The sequence below is a fragment of the Schistocerca serialis genome, chromosome 4, assembly GCF_023864345.2.
Source record: "Schistocerca serialis cubense isolate TAMUIC-IGC-003099 chromosome 4, iqSchSeri2.2, whole genome shotgun sequence".
Taxonomy (NCBI): domain Eukaryota; kingdom Metazoa; phylum Arthropoda; class Insecta; order Orthoptera; family Acrididae; genus Schistocerca; species Schistocerca serialis.
Genome location: NC_064641.1, coordinates 626986021 through 627008414, shown reverse-complemented (window position 1 = coordinate 627008414; position 22394 = coordinate 626986021). Strand labels below are relative to the sequence as shown.

Here is a 22394-nt window from a genome sequence, read left to right as displayed (position 1 = left end):
GCAATTATTTTTTAAGGTTACAAAAGCCAAGCTACGCCGTCGTTCAGAAACTACATAAAACTGCAAGCACCCCTACATCTGGCTGGGTAAATCAGTTGAAAGGTCGGAGGAAGCTATACTTCCCTCTAAAGTATCACGTCTAGTAAAAAACTGTTGTGTTCAAACTAACCTTCGAGTTGAGCACAGCTTTATCTTTGAATCTGATGCCCGTTCCATTTTTTCTTCTTCTATAGTTTTGGTTATAAACTGAGAGGTCAAGTGTAATCTTGCCCCATTCGAAAACGGGCCATGTCTGACGCCCAAATGCTGTAGATGATGCGGCATATGGCGCGAATGCAGCCACGATATCTGAGCAGTCTGTTACAGATGGGTGCGTAGTGAGCATGGCAACACGTCATAAGTTAACCGACTTTGAACATGTGATGATAATCGGGGTAAGATACATGGGTCATAGCATATCGGAGATTACACAAGAATTCTGGTTTCCCAGGTGAACAGTGGACGGGCTGGATTTACAGTGTCGCAAAGAGAACGCACAAGATGACCACAACTGTTTGACAGAAAGACGTCGCATCGCCTCGGCAGACCCTTTCAGGGCACCAACAGTCTATTGTGACTAGGGGAACGTTTGCGATGGAGCTGTGATAAATGATAAGAACCTCGATAGGAGCAGCGAATAATGAAAAGTGTGCCTCTCAACTTTAATGAGTTTTGATAACAGTGCGGAGCTGAGCGCCAAGCAGTGGAAGTCAAGGCACTCCTAAATTTGCCACGTAAGCCCTTCCATTTATCTCGTATTGCAGTTGTTAAAGAAGAAAATGCTGTACGATTGTCAATACTTTACTCTTCGAAATCACACTACATAACTATAATACACGATAGATACAAAGGAAAATGCATGGGCTTAACTGGATTACAGTTTTTAAGAAATGTGTCTACGGGTGATTCACTGAGGAGCCCAGCTTTTTCTTTTTGCGTCTGAGTTGCAGCTTAAGCGAAAATCGTAAGACAGGTGACTGGAATTATATGGGAGGATTGTATGATTGTGAAAAGTGAAAAATTCAAAGTCGATTATTTCATCAAAACAGCGATTGACAACTGCCTCCGCACCCTATGCAATATTTGAAACCTAGCAGGGGGCGCAGTGGCTAGCACACTGGTCTCGCATTCGGGAGGACGACGGTTCAATCCCGCGTCCGGTCATCCTGATTTAGGTTTTCCGTGATTTCCATAAATCGCTCCAGGTAAATGCCGAGATGGTTCCTTTGAAAGGGCACGGCCGACTCCCCTTCCTAATCCGATGAGACCGATGACATCGCTGTGTGGTCTCCTCCCCCGAACAACCCAACCCCCAATATTTGAAATTTTTCAACTGCTTAGGTAATGTGGATGCAAAATCTGTTTCAGCTATTCATCTTGCCCATTCTGACTCTCTGTTCAAAAACTACAAACATTATGTTATATTGTCTTACAAGAAGTGATTGATTGTCATCATATACACCGCTGACCCAAAAGATTGTGACCACTTGCTTAATAGCTTATTGCTTAACCTCTGAACGCACTTCAACAGCGGTTCTGACTGTCGTGGATTCGACATGTCTTTGGTAGATTTCCGGAAGTATGTGACACCAGATGTCTATGTGCAGCTCACGCAGTTCTCGTAAACTACCGGCCAGAGGTTTGTGGAACTGACGTCCAATAGCGTCCCACATTGCGTTCAGATCAGGCGAATTTTGTGGCTAAGACATCAACGTTACTTCACTAACATGCTCTTCAAACTACTGTAGCACGATTCTGATTTTGTCATATGGACAGTTATCCAGCTGATAGATACCCCTCGTCTTTGGGGAAGACATCAAGCGCAAAGGGCTGCAGGTAATCCACAATAATGTTCATGTAGTTCACAGCTATGGTGCCTCCGATTATTACCACAGGCCCTTGAAAGCCTAGGTCTGTATCCCTCACAGGATAATACTACACCTATCTGTTTGCGTCTGTGGAATGGTGCATGTTTCGAGCAGCGGTGTTCGCCCAGATGACGGCGTATCAAGACGTGACCTCCGACTAGGTGTAGCAAGAAACGTGATTTGTACGACAAGCGGACACGTTTCCACCGATCCACAGTCCATTCTCGTTCATCGTGTAATTACTGTAATCGTAACTGGCGATGCAGCTGGGATGTAGGGATCGTCTGCTGTGGAGCCACATGTTCAGTAATTTGAGCTGAACAGTGTGCCCCGGAACACCTATACCAGCACTGACCTCTGTCGTCAGATTTGCCAAAGATCTTCGTCTACGTTGTTGTACAGGGTCGGCAAGCCTCCGGCCTCCACATTCTGCCGCAGACGTAAAACACCTTGTCGCCTACTCATGGTTTCAACATCCTCCAACCACTTTCCATAGATAGCGAACAGCCGAGCAACTTCACCGTTTCCGAGTATCTCGTCCCAAGGTACCGGTCTATAACAAATTCTCTCTATCAGAGCAACTTATGTCAGTGGATTTTCCCGGCTTTGACCAGTATCACGGCTAGAATGATTCCCCATTCGTCTCTGCTCCGCTTATCTAATTTCCTTATAGCGTTTCGTTCCTACAATGCTGCTGCACAGCATTCACTACCGCGGTGGGTTTGTTCGTAAAAATTATTTTGATGCTTACGGGAAACAAAGCGATGCTGAACATTTAGGTCTACAGAACATTTAGTCTACAGTTTTATTCCTGCGTTTTTCAGGGAGAAGAATAAAAATATCTAATGTCTAAGCTTTGCCAAAGTGTGATATAAACGTCCTCTTATTCTACGCTATGACGTGTATCCTCTTTTATCCAGTTTGTTTAAAACTGACAGAAGGCATCAGTTAGATGCTGACGAACAATACTTGAACAATAGGATATCACGAGCATGAACTACAATTCAATGTTCTTTTAGCATAATGCATTCTTAATGGAGAACATTAAGCAATGTGAGCTTTCACACCTGGTACTGACACCACTTAAAACTTCTGAGCTAATAGGCCGTGGTCAATGTATAAAACATTCTGATTGCGGGAGACATTTTAGAAGTAAAGTGGCGAACTGCAACCAGAACTTGAGGGAGCGTCGAATATATGGGCAGTGTAGATGGCACAACAGCCCATCACGTGACATCGGCAACGAGATTATCTCTGACAGTGCTAACATTCTCGATTGAAAGAAATCGATCGCCATTCTTACGTTGCGATTTTGCCATCCACATTTTATCTAATTGAGCACCTTCCTCTTTTCTGTTAAATTTATCACGGTGTTTAAAAAACTCAATAGCCTCTCTATACATACGAGCATGATAGTGCGATGTTTTCGACATGACACTCGTCTCAGTAAATTTTATTTAATGACCACTCTCTTGGTAAAGATGTTCCGCTACCACCGATTTATCCGTACGTCCCAGGCGACAATTCTTCTTGTCTTCAACCAGACCAATGTTAACACTTCTTCTTATGGTACCTATATAAACCAGTCCACAGCTACAAGGAATTTTATATACACCCGGTGTAGCCGAAGGATGTCGTATATCATTTGCTGATCTTAAACATTCTTTTATTTTACTGGTGGGTCTGAACGTAATTTCCACACCGTACTTGCTCAACACTTGCCCAATGCGATCTGTAATTGTTATAACGAATGGAAGGAAACTTCGTCTTTGGCCGCCCGTCGGTCCTCGCCGATCCTGATTCTCTCCCTAAGTCGAAGTGCTCGATCTATCCCCTTGTTAGAATAACCATTCTTCTTGAATGTCGACGGTAGATATTCAAGTTCACCTTTTCAATAAGTCGGTTCACACATTTTGTGTGCTTGTCCACCAAGGTTTTAATCACACCTAATTTTTGTGTGGGATGGTGATTAGAATCTTTATGCAGGTAACGGTCAGTATGCGTGGCTTTACTGTATACTCTATGGCACAACTTCCCCTCCCCTCCCTTCATAAGAAACACATCCAAGAAATTCAGCTGGCCATTATTCTCAGTCTCCATAACAAATTGTATTTTTGGATTGATACTGTTGAGATGTATCAGGAAGGTATCCTATTCTTCTGCATCGTGTGTCCATACTACGAAAGTATCATCAACATAGCGGTACCACCTGACTGGTCTTTTACTGGCAGTCTGCAACGCCTGTTGTTCAAAGTTCTCCATAAACAAATTGGTCACAGCCGGTCTAAGAGAACTGCCCATAGCCAACCCCCCAATGTGTTCATAAAAATCATTATTGTAATGAAAATAGATCGTGGTGGGGCAGTATCTGAATAACGCAATAATATCTGCTGGAAAATATCCGCTATACATGAGATAGCTTCATTCACTGGAATCATGGTAAATAACGACACATCATAAAAACTAACGAGGATATCACCTTGGCCCATGTGCATTTCTTTTAATTTGTCAATGAAACGATATGAATTTTTAATATGACTGTCAGTTTCAGCAACATAAGGTTGCAGCAATGAGGCAAGGTGTCTAGCTAATTCGTGGGTGGGAGACCCCATAACACACACAATAGCCCTCAAAGAAATCTGTGGTTCGTGCACCGTGGGTGAGATCGATAGAGCCTAGGCGAGTACGCTTCCGTTTTGCAGAGCACCTTTTTATCGTCAAAGGAGAGTGAAAACGCTTTCACCAATCGATTAGTGATTTTTAAAATCCTCTGTTTTTTTATAATTGGTGGGATCCGAAATATTACTGGCCTTTTCGTGATAGCTCTTACTACTCATCAGGAACGTGGCATTACAATTGTCTGTGATAAGAACGACAATGTTTTTATCTGCATTGATATGAAACTTCCTGGCAGATTAAAACTGTGTGCCCGACCGAGACTCGAACTCGGGACCTTTGCCTTTCGCGGGCAAGTGCTCTGCCAACTGAGCTACCGAAGCACGACTCACGCCCGGTACTCACAGCTTTACTTCTGCCAGTACCTCGTCTCCTACCTTCCAAACTTTAAAGAAGCTCTCCTGTGAAGCCCGCGAAAGGCAAAGGTCCCGAGTTCGAGTCTCGGTCGGGCACACAGTTTTAATCTGCCAGGAAGTTTCATATCAGCGCACACTCCGCTGCAGAGTGAAAATCTCATTCTGGATGCATTGATATGCCTCAGCACCTTCCTTTGTGCCTACCTGGGAGAAGGAACAAACCGCACTGCAGATAATACCAAAAGAGCAAATGGCATCTGGAAACAAACTTCGTCCGGAGCTCGTGGTTGTGCGGTAGCGTTCTCGCTTCCCACGCCCGGGTTCCCGGGTTCGATTCCCGGCAGGGTCAGGGATTTTCTCTGCCTCGTGATGACTGGGTGTTGTGTGCTGTCCTTAGGTTAGTTAGGTTTAAGTAGTTCTAAGTTCTAGGGGACTGATGACCATAGTTGTTAAGTCCCATAGTGCGCAGAGCCATTTGAACCATTTGAAACAAACTTCCTTATACAGTGTGGAGAACATTAAATAGGTTGAGGGCTGGTGTACCCAGACGCAAAACTAATCTGTGCAAGTGGGGACTGCTGACTAACGATGACGACGTTCTTTGCGGATGCGGAGAGGTACAAGACGAGACACATCTGCTCATGTGCCGACTACTGCCGGAGCCCTGCAGTTTTAGTGACCTGCTACAAGCCAACGACAAAGCCGTAGCGGTGGCTAACTATTGGAAAAATAAAATTTGATCTGGACACGGAAAAGTAAAGTAAAAGTTTGTGCCTGCGACAAATTACTGTTAGGTTATCAAAAGATCAATAATAGCTTATCAAAAGATCAATAATAGTAGTTCAGAATGATTCAATTACAAAGATTTTTTAAATCACTAATTGATTGGTAAAAGCGTCTTCACTCTCCTTTGACGATAAGGAGCTACTCTGCAAAACGGAAGCGTACCCGCCTAGACTCTATGGACTACCCAAAGCGCACAAACCACAGATTCCTTTGAGAGCTGTTGTGAGTGTTATAGGGCCTCCCACACACAAATTAGCTAGACACCTTGCCTCATTGCTGCAACCTTACGTTGCTGAAACTGACAGCCATATTAAAAATTCATATCGTTTCATTGACAAATTAAAAGAAATGTACGTGGACCAAGGTGATATCCTGGTTATTTTAGATATTTTGTCGTTATTTACCATGATTCCAGTGAACAAAGCTATCTCATGTATAGCGGACATTTTTCCAGCTGATATTATTGCGTTATTCAATAAGGATTTTAATGAACGCATTGGCGGGGTTGGCCATGGGCAGTCTTCTTAGTCCCGCTGTAGCCAATTTGTTTACGGAGAACTTTGAACAACAGGCGTTGCAGACTGCCAGTAAAAGACGAGCCAGGTGGTACCGGTATGTCGGTGATACTTTTGTAGTATGGACACACGATGCAGAGGAATCGGGGGCCTCCCTGATTCATCTCAATAGCATCAACCCAAAAATATACTGAGCGATGTGGCGCAGTGGCTAGCACACTGGATTCGAATTCGGGAGGACGACGGTTCAATCCCGCGTCCGGACATCCAGATTTAGGTTTTCCGTGATTTCCCTGAATCGCTCCAGGCAAATGCCGGGATGGTTTCTTCGAAATGGTACGGCCGACGTCCTTCCTTGTCCCTCCCTAATCCGCTGAGATCGATGACCTCGCTGTGTGGTCTCTTCCCCCAAACAACCCAAAACCCAACCCCCCCCCCCTCCCCAACCCAAAAATACAGTTTGTTATGGAGACGGAGAATAATGGAAAACTGAATTTCTTGGATATGTCTGTTGATAAGAGAGGGTACGGGACTTTGGGCATACAGTAAAGCTACCTTGGTGAATGGGGCGCACAACATTTGTGAACCGACATATTTAATAGATGACTTTGAACATCTACGGTCGACATTCAAGAAGAATGGTTCTTCTAACAAGGAGATAGATCGAGCACTTCGACCTAGGGAGAGAATCAGGAATAACGAAGAACGACGGCCGCCCCAAGGGAAAGTTTTCCTTCCATTCATCAGTATGATTACATATCGCATTGGGAATGTGTTGAGCAAGTTTGGTGTGAAAACTTCCTTCAGACACAGCAGAAAGATATAAAAATTTAAGATCGGCAAAAGATATACGACATCCTTTGGCTACTCCGAATGTAAACAAAATTTCTTGTAGTTGTAGACTGGTGTGTTAACACCCGTCTGGCTGAACACAAGAGGAATTGCCTCCTGGGACATACGGATAAATCGGCCGTAGCGGAACATCTTTAGCAAGAGGGTGATATTGAAATAAAACTCAATGAGACGAGTGTCATATCGAGAACATCGCATTATCATGCTCGTATGTATAGAGAGACTGTTGAGATATGATATTATCAGAAAAGAGGAAGGTGTTGATTTAGACAAAATTAGGATGTCAACATTGCAACCTAAGAATGACGATCGATTACTTCTGTCGAAAATGTTGGCACTACCAGAGATAATCTCACGTCACGTGATGGATTGTGGTTCCCTCTACACTGCCTATATATTCGGCGCTCCTTCGAGTTCTGGTTGCAGTTCACCACTTTACCTCCGAAGATGTCTCCGGCAGTCGGAGAGGAAATGTTAGGAGAAAGTTTTATACATCGACCACAGCCTACTAGCGCGGTAGTTTTAAGTGATGCGGAGAATATTAAACACAGAAATAAAAAGATCTGTAGACGTGACTAATGATATTGTTAAATGAATTTGTTTGCTACCTAATGTAACAGTTGCCAGGGACGGTGTTAAACATTATCTTAAAAGTAATGTAACTTACAACGAATGACTGTATTACCCATGCAAGCTCCGCTGGAAGACCAAAACAAAGTCTAAAATGTGCATGAACCCTTCAAATCTTATATCCGTTATTGCTTGTTACAGGTACGGTAAAAATTATACACAGGAGCAACGGGTGAAGCGTATCAATCATCATCCACCTTATTACGTAGCTGTACGGGATTTGGTTACCAGTGAGTGGTCTGAGCTTGATAAGGCATACCTGAAGAAACCTGCTGTGTGTCTTCCTCGCCGCACTGAGGCCATTATCAAGGCTAGAGAAAATGTTATTAGCGTAATGTCTCCGGGGAGTAAGGAGTTTTTGTCCGGTGTACTTAGTTTGATTAGTAGTGCAGGCAGCTGACCTGGTCTGGCGGCGCCAGCCGGATGGTCTCGACGCGCTGTATCTGGTCACGGTGGAAGGCGAAGCCGTTGCGCAGTGCGAGCCTGCGAAGCAGCTCCATGAACGTCTGGCTGCCCACCTTGGGCACCCGGTTGAAGAACACCAGGTCCACAGCTGCGCGCCGCGTGTTGTTCAGCTGCTCCAAGTCCAGGTCTGCCTCAGACTGAAACACAATACGTTGAACTACTTCAACAACTGTGCGTTACTGAACTGCGGGCCGCAGCTCGTGGTCGTGCGGTAGCGTTCTCGCTTTCCACGCCCGGGTTCCCGGGTTCGATTCCCGGCGGGGTCAGGGATTTTCTCTACCTCGTGATGACTGGGTGTTGTGTGATGTCCTTAGGTTAGTTAGGTTTAAGTAGTTCTAGGGGACTGATGACCATAGATGTTAAGTCCCATAGTGCTCAGAGCCATTTGAACCATTTTTGAACTGAACTGCGACAAGCATACGTAACACAGGTAACGAAAAGAGTGGTGTTGAACAAAGCAAACTATGCGGGAAGAAGATAAACTCTTGTTCCTGCGGAGAAATCACCATAGGGAACCACAGGGAGATACACTCGTCTACCTTACACAGGGTGATTAGCAATTAATAGCCAAAACTGACGCTGGTAAGATATACAGGGTGTTTCAAAAATAATTACCTGATTTTTGACGTTAATAATTACGACACATGGGACTCGCCGACAGTGAGATGTCTGTTGTTTGAATGGCTGTGGCCTAGAGTTTCAGAAAATCGCTGTTAGGTGTCACTCAATGCGTCTTCTCAGTTTGTAGTCAGATGGGATCCGCTCAACAGAAGGCGTTCCGCATGCTGCAGTTTGCAAAGAGTGAGACAGTGATTTCAGTCTAGCTACTTTTGGCATTGATCAGCCTGCACGCAAAAACAGTCTCCGTTTGTATCGCCAGTTTGAAGAGACAAGGTGATTGTGCAAAGGTAAGACTCCAGGTCGGTGTCGCACTTTTGATGGCATGACGGAAAAAATTCGTCGAACGTTTCCGCGAAAGTCTACTTGTAGTGGAAGCAGAGAACTGGCAATGGCTCATACGACAGTCTGGCGGGTGATAATGCGTCATTTGGTCTATAAACCATGTTGTTGTTGTTGTTGTTGTGGTCTTCAGTCCAGAGACTGGTTTGATGCAGCTCTCCATGCTACTCTGTCTTGTACAAGCTTCTTCATCTCCCAGTACTTCTGCAACCTACATCCTTCTGAATCTGTTAAGTGTACTCATCTCTTGGTCTCCCTCGACGATTTTTACCCTCCACGCTGCCCTACAATACTAAATTGGTGATCCCTTGATCCCTCAGAACATGTCCTACCAACCGATCCCTTCTTCTAGTCAAGTTGTGCCACAAATTTCTCTTCTCTCCAATTCTATTCAATACTTCCTCATTAGCTATGCGGTCTACCGATCCAATCTTCAGCATTCTTCTGTAGCACCACATCTATAAACCAGACAGAATACAATTAGTGCCAGATCTTCTGGTTGGTGGTAAAAGGAAACGGGTTGACTTCAGCAGTGGTGTGCTAGAGGACATGGAAGACGATACCTTTTTACCACAGTTAATTTTCAGTGATGAAGTAGCATTTAATGTTAGCAGTAAAATAAATCGACATAATGTGCGCATGTGGGTACTCAGGAATCCTCATGACGTTATTGAGCACGAAAGAGACTCAGCGAAAGTGAACGCTTTTTGCGCCATTTCTCCTGAAAAGGTGTAAGGTCTCTTATTTATAGAGGAAAACACAGTGGCCTGAATGAGCTGCAGAGTTGGCTTCTTCAACAACTTAAGGAGGACTCCCATGACTTAATTTTTCAACAGGGTGGAGCTCCAACACACTGAAACAACAACGTCCGTCAATTACACTGCCTCAACTCTGGATAGTGTTCACAGGGCTCCGAGACACTGCCATGCATTCTCGGCCCCACAGGATTTTTTCTTGTGTGGATATGTGAAGGAATGTGTGCTCGTATCCCCTTTACCTCGTGACACAGAAGAAGTGAAGAACAGAATAACATCCACCATAACTTCAATAAAAGCAGATACACTGTGTAAAGTTTATGGCGAATTTATCTATCGTCTAGATGTTGCCTGTGCTGCTGCTGCTGCTGGATGCATAGAGCATTTGTAATAGCATAGCTAAAACTTTGTGATGTTGTATCTTGCTATGTATCCCATGTTTTTAGTACGTTTTTATCAATAAATATGGAGTTCTGAAATCAGGTCATACTTTCTGAAGTTCTGTAAAGTAGCAAAAACGAAAACGTCCTAGCAAACATTTGTCAGCAAATGAGTTGTTTCCGAGGTAACTGCGAATGTGTGTTATGAGCCGCCACTGATTTCAGTCGTTGTAAACACCTTTTTGCCTTACTCGTTGCGCAGACGAAACGGTAACCTACGTGGTGTTGGATACAGAACTGAACACTGCCAATAAGTGGAAATGCAATCAGATCGTGCTTACAGGACAGATACAGCGCTCAGCCGTAGCAGCACGTCAGTTATCTGGGCAGTAGTTATGGTACAAGGTGGATTGGTCGAACAGTGCCTGTACCTTAACCACCAAGATGTTCTGACCTCAATTATATGGATCAGTGGTCGTCGACCTCCTTTGCTCAAGAGCCAATACTGACATTCCGAAGCAGCACCTTGGCCGCATATGTACAGATATTATTGTTAATTGGTAACCTACATGACTTAGTATGTTACGAGCCCCTAATAGCCTAGTTATAGTAATGACGCAATAAGCTGTCCACTGACCGCCATGCGACGTTCATGAGCACTCTTCATGTTGGCTGTTCTATGTTCCAGATTGCTCCTACCCTCAGTGACCCCAAAGTTGAGGCACTGTAACTGTGTGATGAAGCGGTGTTATGTTGCCTGTGTGAGCAGATGAGTAATTGATTAATAGGAGTAATTGCACTTACATTTTAATGCGTTATGCAATATGAGATACAATCACAAATGTTTACTAAATGTTTTGAATGTCATATTTCTTTTACTCATCGCATTGTGCCCATAGCTTAATTCACCAGTATCACCGACCGAGGTGACGCAGTGGTTAGCACACTGGACTCGCATTCAGGAGGACGATGGCTCAATCCCGCGTCCGACCATCCTGATTTAGGTTTTCCGTGATTTCCCTAAATCGCTCCAGGCAAATGCCGGGATGGCTCCTTTGAAAGGGCACGGCCGACTTCTTTCCCTGTCCTTCCCTAATCCGATGAGGCCAATGACCTCGCTGTTTGGTCTCTTCCCCCAAACAACCCAACACAACCCAACCAGCCCCCCCTCCTCCCCGCAGTGTCAATTAAAATGAATCACATCTTAAAATATATAGCGTCCTGCTTGTTACTGAGCAGGAAAACTACACTGTTAAGAAGCCTTTAATGTTAGTTGACGCGTTTGGATTCTGCTGTTAGTTGCTGGATGCATGTTGTTATAAAGTACAGCTGAGAACCACGGACCGCACAAATACTTGATTCGGGCAGCATGCGACCCGTGGAGCTCAGTTTGACGAGCACTGATTAGGATTTTACTGTCTGGGGCCACCTCTAATGTGAAGTGTACCACACACCTGTCGATACAGTTGAGGCATTCTGCCAGAAAGTTCTATAGTCTTGTCAAGATTTACGAGAAGATAAGGGGATATTTGAAGGAATTTGTGGTTCACTGCAGAGACGACCGCAGTTTCGCATCGAAATACGAGAACAACACAATTGCGAGAAGAAATGCAGTAATTATAGCATGTAACGCTCAGAAGCAGTATTTTATTTCTTGTTACGGTATGCTGTGTGTGAAATTTGACCTCAATTAAACTGTGACTTAATATATTTGAAATACAGGGTGTCCCAGCTATCTTGTCCACCCAAAATATCTCTGGAACAATAACAGCTATTGGAAAACGAATTTCACCGGTATCAATGCAGGGCTGGGGCCCATGAATGTACATATTTGGAAACATTCTAAAACGAAAGCATATGTGTTTTTTAACACAAACTTATGTTTTTTAAATGGACCTCCTATATTTTTTCTTCAGCAATCCATAGTATGACAAAGCACATACACAATGGCGTTGATTGCATCACAATATTCCCATTACATCCCGAGATATTGAGACGCGAAGTTGACGCTTGAAACACCCGACATGCGCTGCTAGCGCACGTCCTGAGGCTCAGGCGTGAACCCCATGCTGCCCGTAATCGCGATGTGATTGACATCTGTAATCACACCTCCATACTTATCAAGAGGGACACTTACTTGTCAATCACATCGCGATTACGGGCAGCATGGGGTTCACGCCTGAGCCTCAGGACGTGCGCTAGCAGCGCATGTCGGGTGTTTCAAGCGTCAACTTCGCGTCTCAATATCTCGGGATGTAATGGGAATATTGCGATACAATCAACGCCATTGTGTATGTGCTTTGTCATACTATGAATTGCTGAAGAAAAAATATAGGAAATCCATTTAAAAAAACATAAGTTTGTGTTAAAAACACATATGCTTTCGTTTTAGAATGTTTCCAAATATGTACATTCATGGGCCCCAGCCCTACATTGATACCAGTGAAAGTCGTTTTCCAATAGCTGTTATTGTTCCAGAGATGTTTTGGGTGGACAAGATAGCTGGGACACCCTGTATATTTGTACTAACTAGGAAAACATTTCATACTAAAGCCGGTGCCGGTTCGTAACAACACATTCACAGTTATTTCACAAACGACTAGTTTGTGGATCTATGTTTTCTGGAACACTTTTTTATTCTATTATAGCATACTTTCATCCGTATGAGTTTCTGCTGTTGACATTAAAACACCCTGTATTTGGGAAAGACCTACTTACAACAAGTGAAGGAATGTAGGTACTCTTGAAAATGACGCAAGTGCTATAATGAATATAATCAATCGGCTTAAAGACAGTAAAAGAAGAAATTATTAATAATGGTTTTCAAAGATAATTGTTCCCTGCAGACTGGTCTTCCTTAATTTCAGTAGAACATGGTACATTTATGTTTGTGTAACAAAGGAAACAACAACTACAATTAATGTATTGAATGAACGGGTGTCGGTGTAAAATGCCCCAATTCCTGACTGTACATAATGACGAAAAATTGAACAGCTTCTCAAACAGCTCAGTTCGGTAATTTTAGTTTTCCGTTCAACTTCTAGTTTTAGGCACAATGAGATCAACATCTTAATACATTTTGCTCTATTCTACTCCTTAGCATCTTACGGCGTATCTTTCTGAGATAACTCATAAATTAGGTACGAAGTATTGGTTGCGCAAAAGTGAGCAATGATAATTACATGTATTTATCCATATTCATTACTGGAGGCGTCTGCTCAGAGAGTTAGTCTTATTGTCCCTTTATATATGTCATTATCTCTCTTAACTTGAGAAGAATAGCTGTAATACGAAAAGAAAAAATTACCTTCCGTCTCCCACTGCTAATGGCCCAAAAAGAGAATCAATATGCTGCCACACAAATCTTTGATCATTTCCTCCCGAAATATAAAATGTCAAAGGTAGCAAATCAGTGTTAAAATATAATCAGATCATTATATCTGAGCGACTCCTTGTATTCGGTAGAAGAATATTTAACTAAACACTGTTTTTTATATATCATTCGTGGGCAACGATACGAGGGTTGGAATTTTAATAGTGTCAACTACACTCCTGGAAATGGAAAAAAGAACACATTGACACCGGTGTGTCAGACCCACCATACTTGCTCCGGACACTGCGAGAGGGCTGTACAAGCAATGATCACACGCACGGCACAGCGGACACACCAGGAACCGCGGTGTTGGCCGTCGAATGGCGCTAGCTGCGCAGCATTTGTGCACCGCCGCCGTCAGTGTCAGCCAGTTTGCCGTGGCATACGGAGCTCCATCGCAGTCTTTAACACTGGTAGCATGCCGCGACAGCGTGGACGTGAACCGTATGTGCAGTTGACGGACTTTGAGCGAGGGCGTATAGTGGGCATGCGGGAGGCCGGGTGGACGTACCGCCGAATTGCTCAACACGTGGGGCGTGAGGTCTCCACAGTACATCGATGTTGTCGCGAGTGGTCGGCGGAAGGTGCACGTGCCCGTCGACCTGGGACCGGACCGCAGCGACGCACGGATGCACGCCAAGACCGTAGGATCCTACGCAGTGCCGTAGGGGACCGCATCGCCACTTCCCAGCAAATTAGGGACACTGTTGCTCCTGGGGTATCGGCGAGGACCATTCGCAACCGTCTCCATGAAGCTGGGCTACGGTCCCGCACACCGTTAGGCCGTCTTCCGCTCACGCCCCAACATCGTGCAGCCCGCCTCCAGTGGTGTCGCGACAGGCGTGAATGGAGGGACGAATGGAGACGTGTCGTCTTCAGCGATGAGAGTCGCTTCTGCCTTGGTGCCAATGATGGTCGTATGCGTGTTTGGCGCCGTGCAGGTGAGCGCCACAATCAGGACTGCATACGACCGAGGCACACAGGGCCAACACCCGGCATCATGGTGTGGGGAGCGATCTCCTACACTGGCCGTACACCACTGGTGATCGTCGAGGGGACACTGAATAGTGCACGGTACATCCAAACCGTCATCGAACCCATCGTTCTACCATTCCTAGACCGGCAAGGGAACTTGCTGTTCCAACAGGACAATGCACGTCCGCATGTATCCCGTGCCACCCAACGTGCTCTAGAAGGTGTAAGTCAACTACCCTGGCCAGCAAGATCTCCGCATCTGTCCCCCATTGAGCATGTTTGGGACTGGATGAAGCGTCGTCTCACGCGGTCTGCACGTCCAGCACGAACGCTGGTCCAACTGAGGCGCAAGGTGGAAATGGCATGGCAAGCCGTTCTACAGGACTACATCCAGCATCTCTACGATCGTCTCCATGGGAGAATAGCAGCCTGCATTGCTGCGAAAGGTGGATATACACTGTACTAGTGCCGACATTGTGCATGCTCTGTTGCCTGTGTCTATGTGCCTGTGGTTCTGTCAGTGCGATCATGTGATGTATCTGACCCCAGGAATGTGTCAATAAAGTTTCCCCTTCCTGGGACAATGAATTCACGGTGTTCTTATTTCAATTTCCAGGAGTGTATTTATTTACAGCTCGTACAAAATAGATACGTGTTTCAAAGTTTTACTGACTTTCAAAATAGTCAGCAGCATTGTGTATAACCCGTCGCCAGTGACGTGGAAGTCGTAGGATACTTTTAGCAGTGCCAGGTGTGTGGACAATTCGAGTGGCGCGGTCTATTGCCCGACGAATTTGTAGCAGTTCTGAAGTGAATGCCGTGAAGTGTTTCCTTCAGTTTAGAAATCGAGTTGAACTTCCGACGGCTTAAGTAAGGTGAGTGCAGTAGGTGGAATAGCACTTAGCAGCCCCATCAGTCAAACAAATCAGTAACAGCCGGCACTATACGTGCTTGAGCATTGTCCTGCAAAATGATGGTCAGGTCCTGCAGAAAGTGTCATCACTTCTGTATCTAAGCTGGTCGTAGGTTGTGTTGCAAAAATGAACAGTATAGAGGCAGAAGTTATGACACTTTGCGCAGGACCTGACCATCATTTTGCAGGACAATGTTACTGTTACTGATTACTTTGACTGATGGGGCTGCTAAGTGCTATACCACCTACTGCACTCCCATGACTTAATTCCTTGTGAGTTCAACTCGATTTCTAAACCGAAGGAAACACTTCACGGCATTCGCTTCAGAACTGCTACAGATTCGTCGGGTTGTACACAATGCTGGTGACTGCCTCGAAGGTCAGTAAAACTTTGAAACACGTATCTATTTTGTACGTGCTGTAAATAAATAGTTACCACTATCAAAGTTCCAACCCTCGTATTTACTTTGTTGTTACATTTGTGCTCCACTTGTAAAATGAGTAGCCAGAAAGATTAATATCCTTATGTTCATTAAATTTAAGCTCCTGTGATATGTAGTTTCTGTGAGTGGCCAGTATGCCGCCACACACACAAACGAATCAACCACACACATTCAGTACTCCAAATCGTTTCTCATGATTCCGCCTGAAATCGCGCAAATAATTTGTGGAACAAATGAACAGTTAACAACAACAAGAGATAAAAGAAGTCGATTGAGAACGCAGTTTGCTAATGAGAGGTGAAGATTATTCTCACAGTGTTGATTAAAAACTTAAATGGCTAAGGTGAAAGTCTCTGTATAGAGTACGAAAACCACACTTTTAAACTTTGTTTTATTAATGCAGTATTCGTTATACCTCCGATTTGAATGGAGAATTTTACATTACTGAGATCATATGGTATGTAGGTCACAGTACATTAAGCTATTACCAGTTTTAGTTACATCATTGAGCAATATAGCCATTAGGTATCATGAACGCTTCATGTTGCAATGTATTAAACAATTTCATTTCGCATACAGAGGTCGGCAACTGCATTTCTTATTTCAAGAATAACTTATGTTCATACTTCAATTGCAATCATCTTCTGTGCTGTGGAAATTAAGTCGAACCTATTGCATAATATTATATTATATTGTGAAAATAATTAAGATCTTTAACTAAAATGTAAACAAATCCGTAGAAGATAAATATGGCACTTTTTATGGGGGCAGACGTATTTTGTTGGGGCGTCATGCAACTCTTAGTGGGTTAATACTGATTATTTGCTACAGTTACATTTAACTTGAAAATGTGACTATGGAAACGATCAATTTGAAACTAGTTTTTCCTTCCTTCTGAAGATTTCACAATAACGGAAAAAATATGACGTTCTTTGGAAAAATCTTCAGACATGAAAGTAATTTCGGGCGTACGCCGAGGAAGTGTTATGGAACCATTAGTTTTCTCTATACAGATATATTAGAAGTGGTTCATTAGTTTTCAAAGCCATAAATTTTCCAAAGTATCGCATATGCAAATATGATTCATGCATGAATACATCTGTGATTTTCCGAAGTTTGCATTTTGCACTCTACAAATGTTCTATAAGTGCTCCTCCGGTCCCACGACACACGTCCAAGCCGTAGTCAAGTTCGTTCCTCACTTTATATAGAAATATCCTTTCACTGGCCATCGCACCAGCACTGATGCATTCTCTGAGTTGTTCCAGTGTTATTTGCAGTGGGGGTACGTAAATCCGGTCTTTACATCCTCAAACGAAAAGTCACAAGGCATTAGGTCAGGCGACCTGCGGGAACAAGGGAATGGAGCCACATCGTATTCACCACAGCGCCCAGTTCAACAATGCGGAAGTTTATCGTTTAGGTAGCAATGAAGTCGATTCTCTAATGAGAGGGTGCCCCGTCTTGTTAGAAGGTGAAATTCTCGAACTCAGCAGTCAATTGCGGAAACGACCACAACTGCACACTCCAAGGTAAAAGGTACTCTTCACAGTCTTCTCGCAGAATATAAACGGTCAATGCAGCTTCGTCCGTGGCACTGCACAGAAAACATTAACCTTCTGCGAATCTCGTTTATGCGCTACAGTTTCTTGCGGATTTTCAGTGCTCCCACACTCACATCGTGGCTATTAACCGCTCAAGGCAAATGGAAGGTTGTTTTGTCGCTGAATATAGCTTGGAGGCAAAATGCTCGTCCTCAAGTGCTTTCTGCATTGTGATGCAAATTGAAGGTGCCGCCCATTATCTTCTTGCTTTAATTGTTGCACGAGCTGCAACTTTCCGCTCTAAAATTAAACCGCAGTTGCAAAATATTTTAAACAGTATGCTGCAGTATTCCAACTTCATGGTTTGCACGATCCTTTTATTTTTTTGGGTTCTGTACGAAACCTTCCCTCACTCTCTCCACAGTTGCATCTCGAACACTTAGTCGACCGGTACTTTTCTGCTTACAGACACAACCAGCGTCCCTAGTTTGTCGATTTATTTTTATTTATCGTATGATGTGTACATTGATTTACATTTATATACAGTTTGTCGATACCAACGCACAATGCTCAAAGCCGGCCGGAGTGACCGTGCGGTTCTAGGCGCTACAGTCTGGAACCGAGCGACCGCTACGGTCACAGGTTCGAATCCTGCCTCGGGCATGGATGTGTGTGATGTCCTTAGGTTAGTTAGGTTTAATTAGTTCTAAGTTCTAGGCGTCTGATTACCTCAGAAGTTAAGTCGCATAGTGCTCAGAGCCATTTGAACCATTTGAACAATGCTCAATTTACATGTCGGTTCTTTTCCATAACTCCTTTTAAATGCACGCTGCACTGTTCTAAAAGATAAACATCCCGCATATTCCAAGACACAAACTCTTTTCTGGCCTTGTCGCCATACTGTCAAAGCATTGCACCCGTGACGCCAAATGGTGAGCACAGTGCAAACTCGCTGAGTTTGCGCTCCTACTCATGCATCAAGCATATTGACGCATCTAATAGTTGCGAACGAATAGAACTTTAAAATCTAATTCATCATTTGTGGGAGCCCTTTGTATATAGATGACCTAGTGTTTAGCGTCAGAAGCTCCTTGAGGCTGCTCATGAGTAATCCTGTTGTATGCAAAAAGTCGGAACGGTAGAAAATTTGTAGCGTAATGCAGGGAGACCTGTAAAGATCAAAATTGTTCGCTGGGATTGACTCCCCACATAAATACTCCTAAATATAACGTATTGCTCATAAACAGGCGAAAAGGACCATTGTTGTATGATCACACTACTGCAGAACAATCAGTAAAAGCAGCCACCTCATTAATAACTGACTTAAGTGACTTAAAGGGGAGCGACACCATAAAAAGTCGCAGGGAAGACAAATGCCAGACAGAGTCACTGGAAGAATCCGCAGGAAGTGTAGTCCACCTACAAATGAGGTACCTTACAAAACCCTCACCCTATGAATACTTCTCTATTGTTCGTCAGTCTGGGATTCGTACGAGATAGGATTGATAGAAAAAGTACAAAGAACCCAAAGAAGAGATGCGCGTTTCGTCTCTGTTTCGCTTGATAAACGCAAAAATGTTGCGGAGATGGTCTGCAACTCAAGCGGCAGATGGTACGAGAGCGGCGTTATACATCATGTTGTGGATTACCATTAAAATACCGAGAGCTTAAGTTACTAGAAGAGTCAACCAGTAAATATCTTTTCTGCAGGTATTTTTCAGAAACACCATGTAGATGAAACTGGAGAGATATGAGCGCAGATGGAAGGCTATCAACAATCGGGAGGGGGGAAGAGGGCAGGAGAGGAGTAAGAGTGGTAAACGAAGTACTCTCCACGAAACACCATAAGGCGTTTGCAAGTTGATTACTCTCGCAAAAGGTAGCGTACTGTCATAATCTTCTCATTTAGACGGAGTCATGGTCGGAGGTTAAATGGCAGAGTAAAAGGCACTGATGGAAGGAAACAACAGCACCAAAATATAATTAATGTAGAGTAATGAAATGTATGGAATGCATTTGTCTAGGTAACACATTTAAGTGATTAAGATGGCAAGATCAGAGTTTAATGTAAGCACGAGATAAGCCATTATAAACGCGAAATTCTGAAGCATTAATAACCGGTGTAATCGCCAGAATTTTGAACAGATGCATGCAAACATACATGCATTGTATTGTACCGCTGCCGATGTAAGTTTGTGGAATGAAGTTTCATGTCTGTTGCACTTGGTCAGTACACGGGCGGTTAATACTGTTTGGGTATGACGCTGCACTTGTCCGATGATGTTCCGTATGTACTCGACTGGAGACAGATCTGATGACCTAGCTGGTCAAGACAACATGGCGATACTATGTAAAGCATGTTGCGTTAAAACATCGTTCCGTGGGCGAGCGTTATTCTGTTGGAAATCACCCACTGGAATGATGTTCATGAATGGTAGCATAAGAGCTCGAATAACCTAATTGTCGTACAGATTTGCAGTCAGAGCACGTGGGATAGCAACGAGAGTGCTCCTGCTGTCATACGAAACCACACCCCACACCATAACTCCATGTGTAGGTCCACTGCGTCAAGCACCCTAGCATGCAGACAGGTTGGTTGCAGGAGCTCAACCGGCCTCCTTCTAACCAACATACGGCCATCACTGGCACCGAGGCAAAACCAGCTTTCATCAAAAAATAGAAAATATTGCAGCTTGCACTCCAATGGGCTCTCGCTTGACACCACTGAACTTGCAAATGGCGGTGGTTTGGGGTCAGTGAAATGCATGCTATAGGGTGCCCGGCTCGGAGCCGTTCTTGAAGTAACTGATTCGTAAGAGTTCATTGGGTCACGGTGGTGCCAATTGCTGTTCTAATCGCTGCAGCAGATGCAGCTACGATGCAACAGAGCCATATGCCAAACACCAAACACGATGATGTTCCCTCTCGGTATAGCCACGTGACTGTCCCGAGCCCGGTCCTCTAGTGCCAGTACATTCTAGTGACCATCGCTGCCAGCAGTCATGTACAGTGTCTATTTTTCTGGCAAGTCTTTCCGCAATATCGCAGAAGGAACATACAGCTTCTCGTAGTCCTATTACTCGACCTCGTACAAACTCAGTGAGGTGTTGATAATGGCGTCTTTGTAGCCTTAAAGGTATTCTTGACTAACAGCAACTCACCACCTCCTGGCTGGTCGCTGTCGCCGAGCGGTTCTAGGCGCTTCAGTCTGGAACCGCGCGACCACTACGGTGGCAGGTTCGAATCCTGCCTCGGGCATGGATGTGTGTGATGTCCTTAGGTTAGTTTAAGTAGTTCTAAGTTCTAGGTGACTGATGACGTCAGATGTTAAGTCTCATAGTGCTCAGAGCCATTTGACCCATTTTGTTATGTCCCATAATGCTCAGAGCCATTTGAACCATCACCACCTCCAGTCTCAAAGCTAACTAACAGCCACGACCGTTACAGCATGTATTCAAAGCAAATCTGATTTGCAGCCTCATAGTGGCGCTGCTACTGCAACTTGTATGCGAGTGGCACGAAATTTGTGTAGACACCATCTTTAAGATGTAGAAACACGCTTAAGAACTTTAGTTTATGTCGCATAACTCCTTCCTGGTGCTGCAATTTTTTTCCGTCAGTGTGCAAAGTTCCACAATTAACCCTCAATTGATTCTAGGATTTTTAGCGTCACTTATTGCTTCCTTCACCCCTTGGAACTAATAATTAAGGTGAGACCTGCCACGTTGCATCGCGTTTCCGGGTCGAAGTTAAAGTGTAGGTTTAGCTGCAACTGCCTGCGTAATTCAGTTCAGATGTCAGAGGTAGGTCTGGCCATACCACCTTCAATACAACCATGTGCCTATTAAAAGCACTGCGGTGTTCTCTCCAGATCTCAAGCTGAAGACAGTATTACTTACGAGTCTTTTGGGAGGCTGTATTTCGTGGGTACGTCTATGAGCTTAATTCTGTCGTGTTGCAGCAGAACTTCCGTAGCAAATTATTGTCCTCCGTGAAACAACATTGATATTGGAGACCTTAAGTCACCTCAGCCTGCACGCAGCGTTCAAGCAGCACACCTCTTCGGCCGATCGATATGGTGAATGTTGGTAAGAGAGATGATTAGCTGCGAGTGGCCGTGAGCTGTGGGCGTCGCCTAATGGGAGTCTCCTTCCGGTCGTGCTCCCGGGCCCCGCGTCGCGTGACTGCGTAACGAACGGCACGCCTCACCTCGTAATTGTGCGGTCTGTTGCCGGCTGCGGTTTCCCAGACATTAATTCCGCCGTAATGAATTCAGCAGCGAACAATGGCCGCAGGACGACGCCTACTTCTGCCGACGCCGGGCTCGGCGCGACCTGCACAACCGGACCACGTGTGCTCCAGCCGCGGTAGGAGCAACGTCCCAGAAACATAAAACAACTGGTACAAAGTCTGCTGAGGACACACCACTATAATGAATTCCGGCTTGCTGAACTACCCTTCGTCGACTTCAGATCTCTTAGAGAAGGAAGATATATTAGGGTTCAATTCCCGTCGTCGACGAGGTAGTAACAGATAGAGGTAAATTTTTGTTTGGGGAAGGAAGTCTGTCGTGTCCTTTTAATTGGCTGGTTCAAATGGCTCTGAGCACTATGGGACTCAACTGCTGAGGTCATTAGTCCCCTAGAACTTAGAACTAGTCAAACCTAACTAACCTAAGGACATCACAAACATCCATGCCCGAGGCAGGATTCGAACCTGCGACCGTAGCGGTCTTGCGGTTCCAGACTGCAGCGCCTTTAACCGCACGGCCACTTCGGCCGGCTTCCTTTTAATTATATTAGAGCAAGGCCGTTATGGTTTTGTGCTTTCAGTGTTTCATGCTTTTACTATTTGAAACAGCAAT

General features: G+C 44.5%; 1 protein-coding gene across 2 annotated transcripts in view; it reads right to left on the bottom strand.

Annotated features, from left to right (window-relative positions):
* The window catches only part of LOC126475446 (heparan sulfate 2-O-sulfotransferase pipe), a 291703-nt gene that overhangs the window by 68555 nt on the left and 200754 nt on the right, over positions 1–22394 (bottom strand). For both annotated transcript variants that reach the window (XM_050103309.1, XM_050103308.1), the window contains exon 4: positions 8124–8324. In XM_050103309.1, the coding sequence (XP_049959266.1) occupies positions 8124–8324 (201 nt within the window). The remainder of the gene's footprint in view (positions 1–8123; positions 8325–22394) is intronic.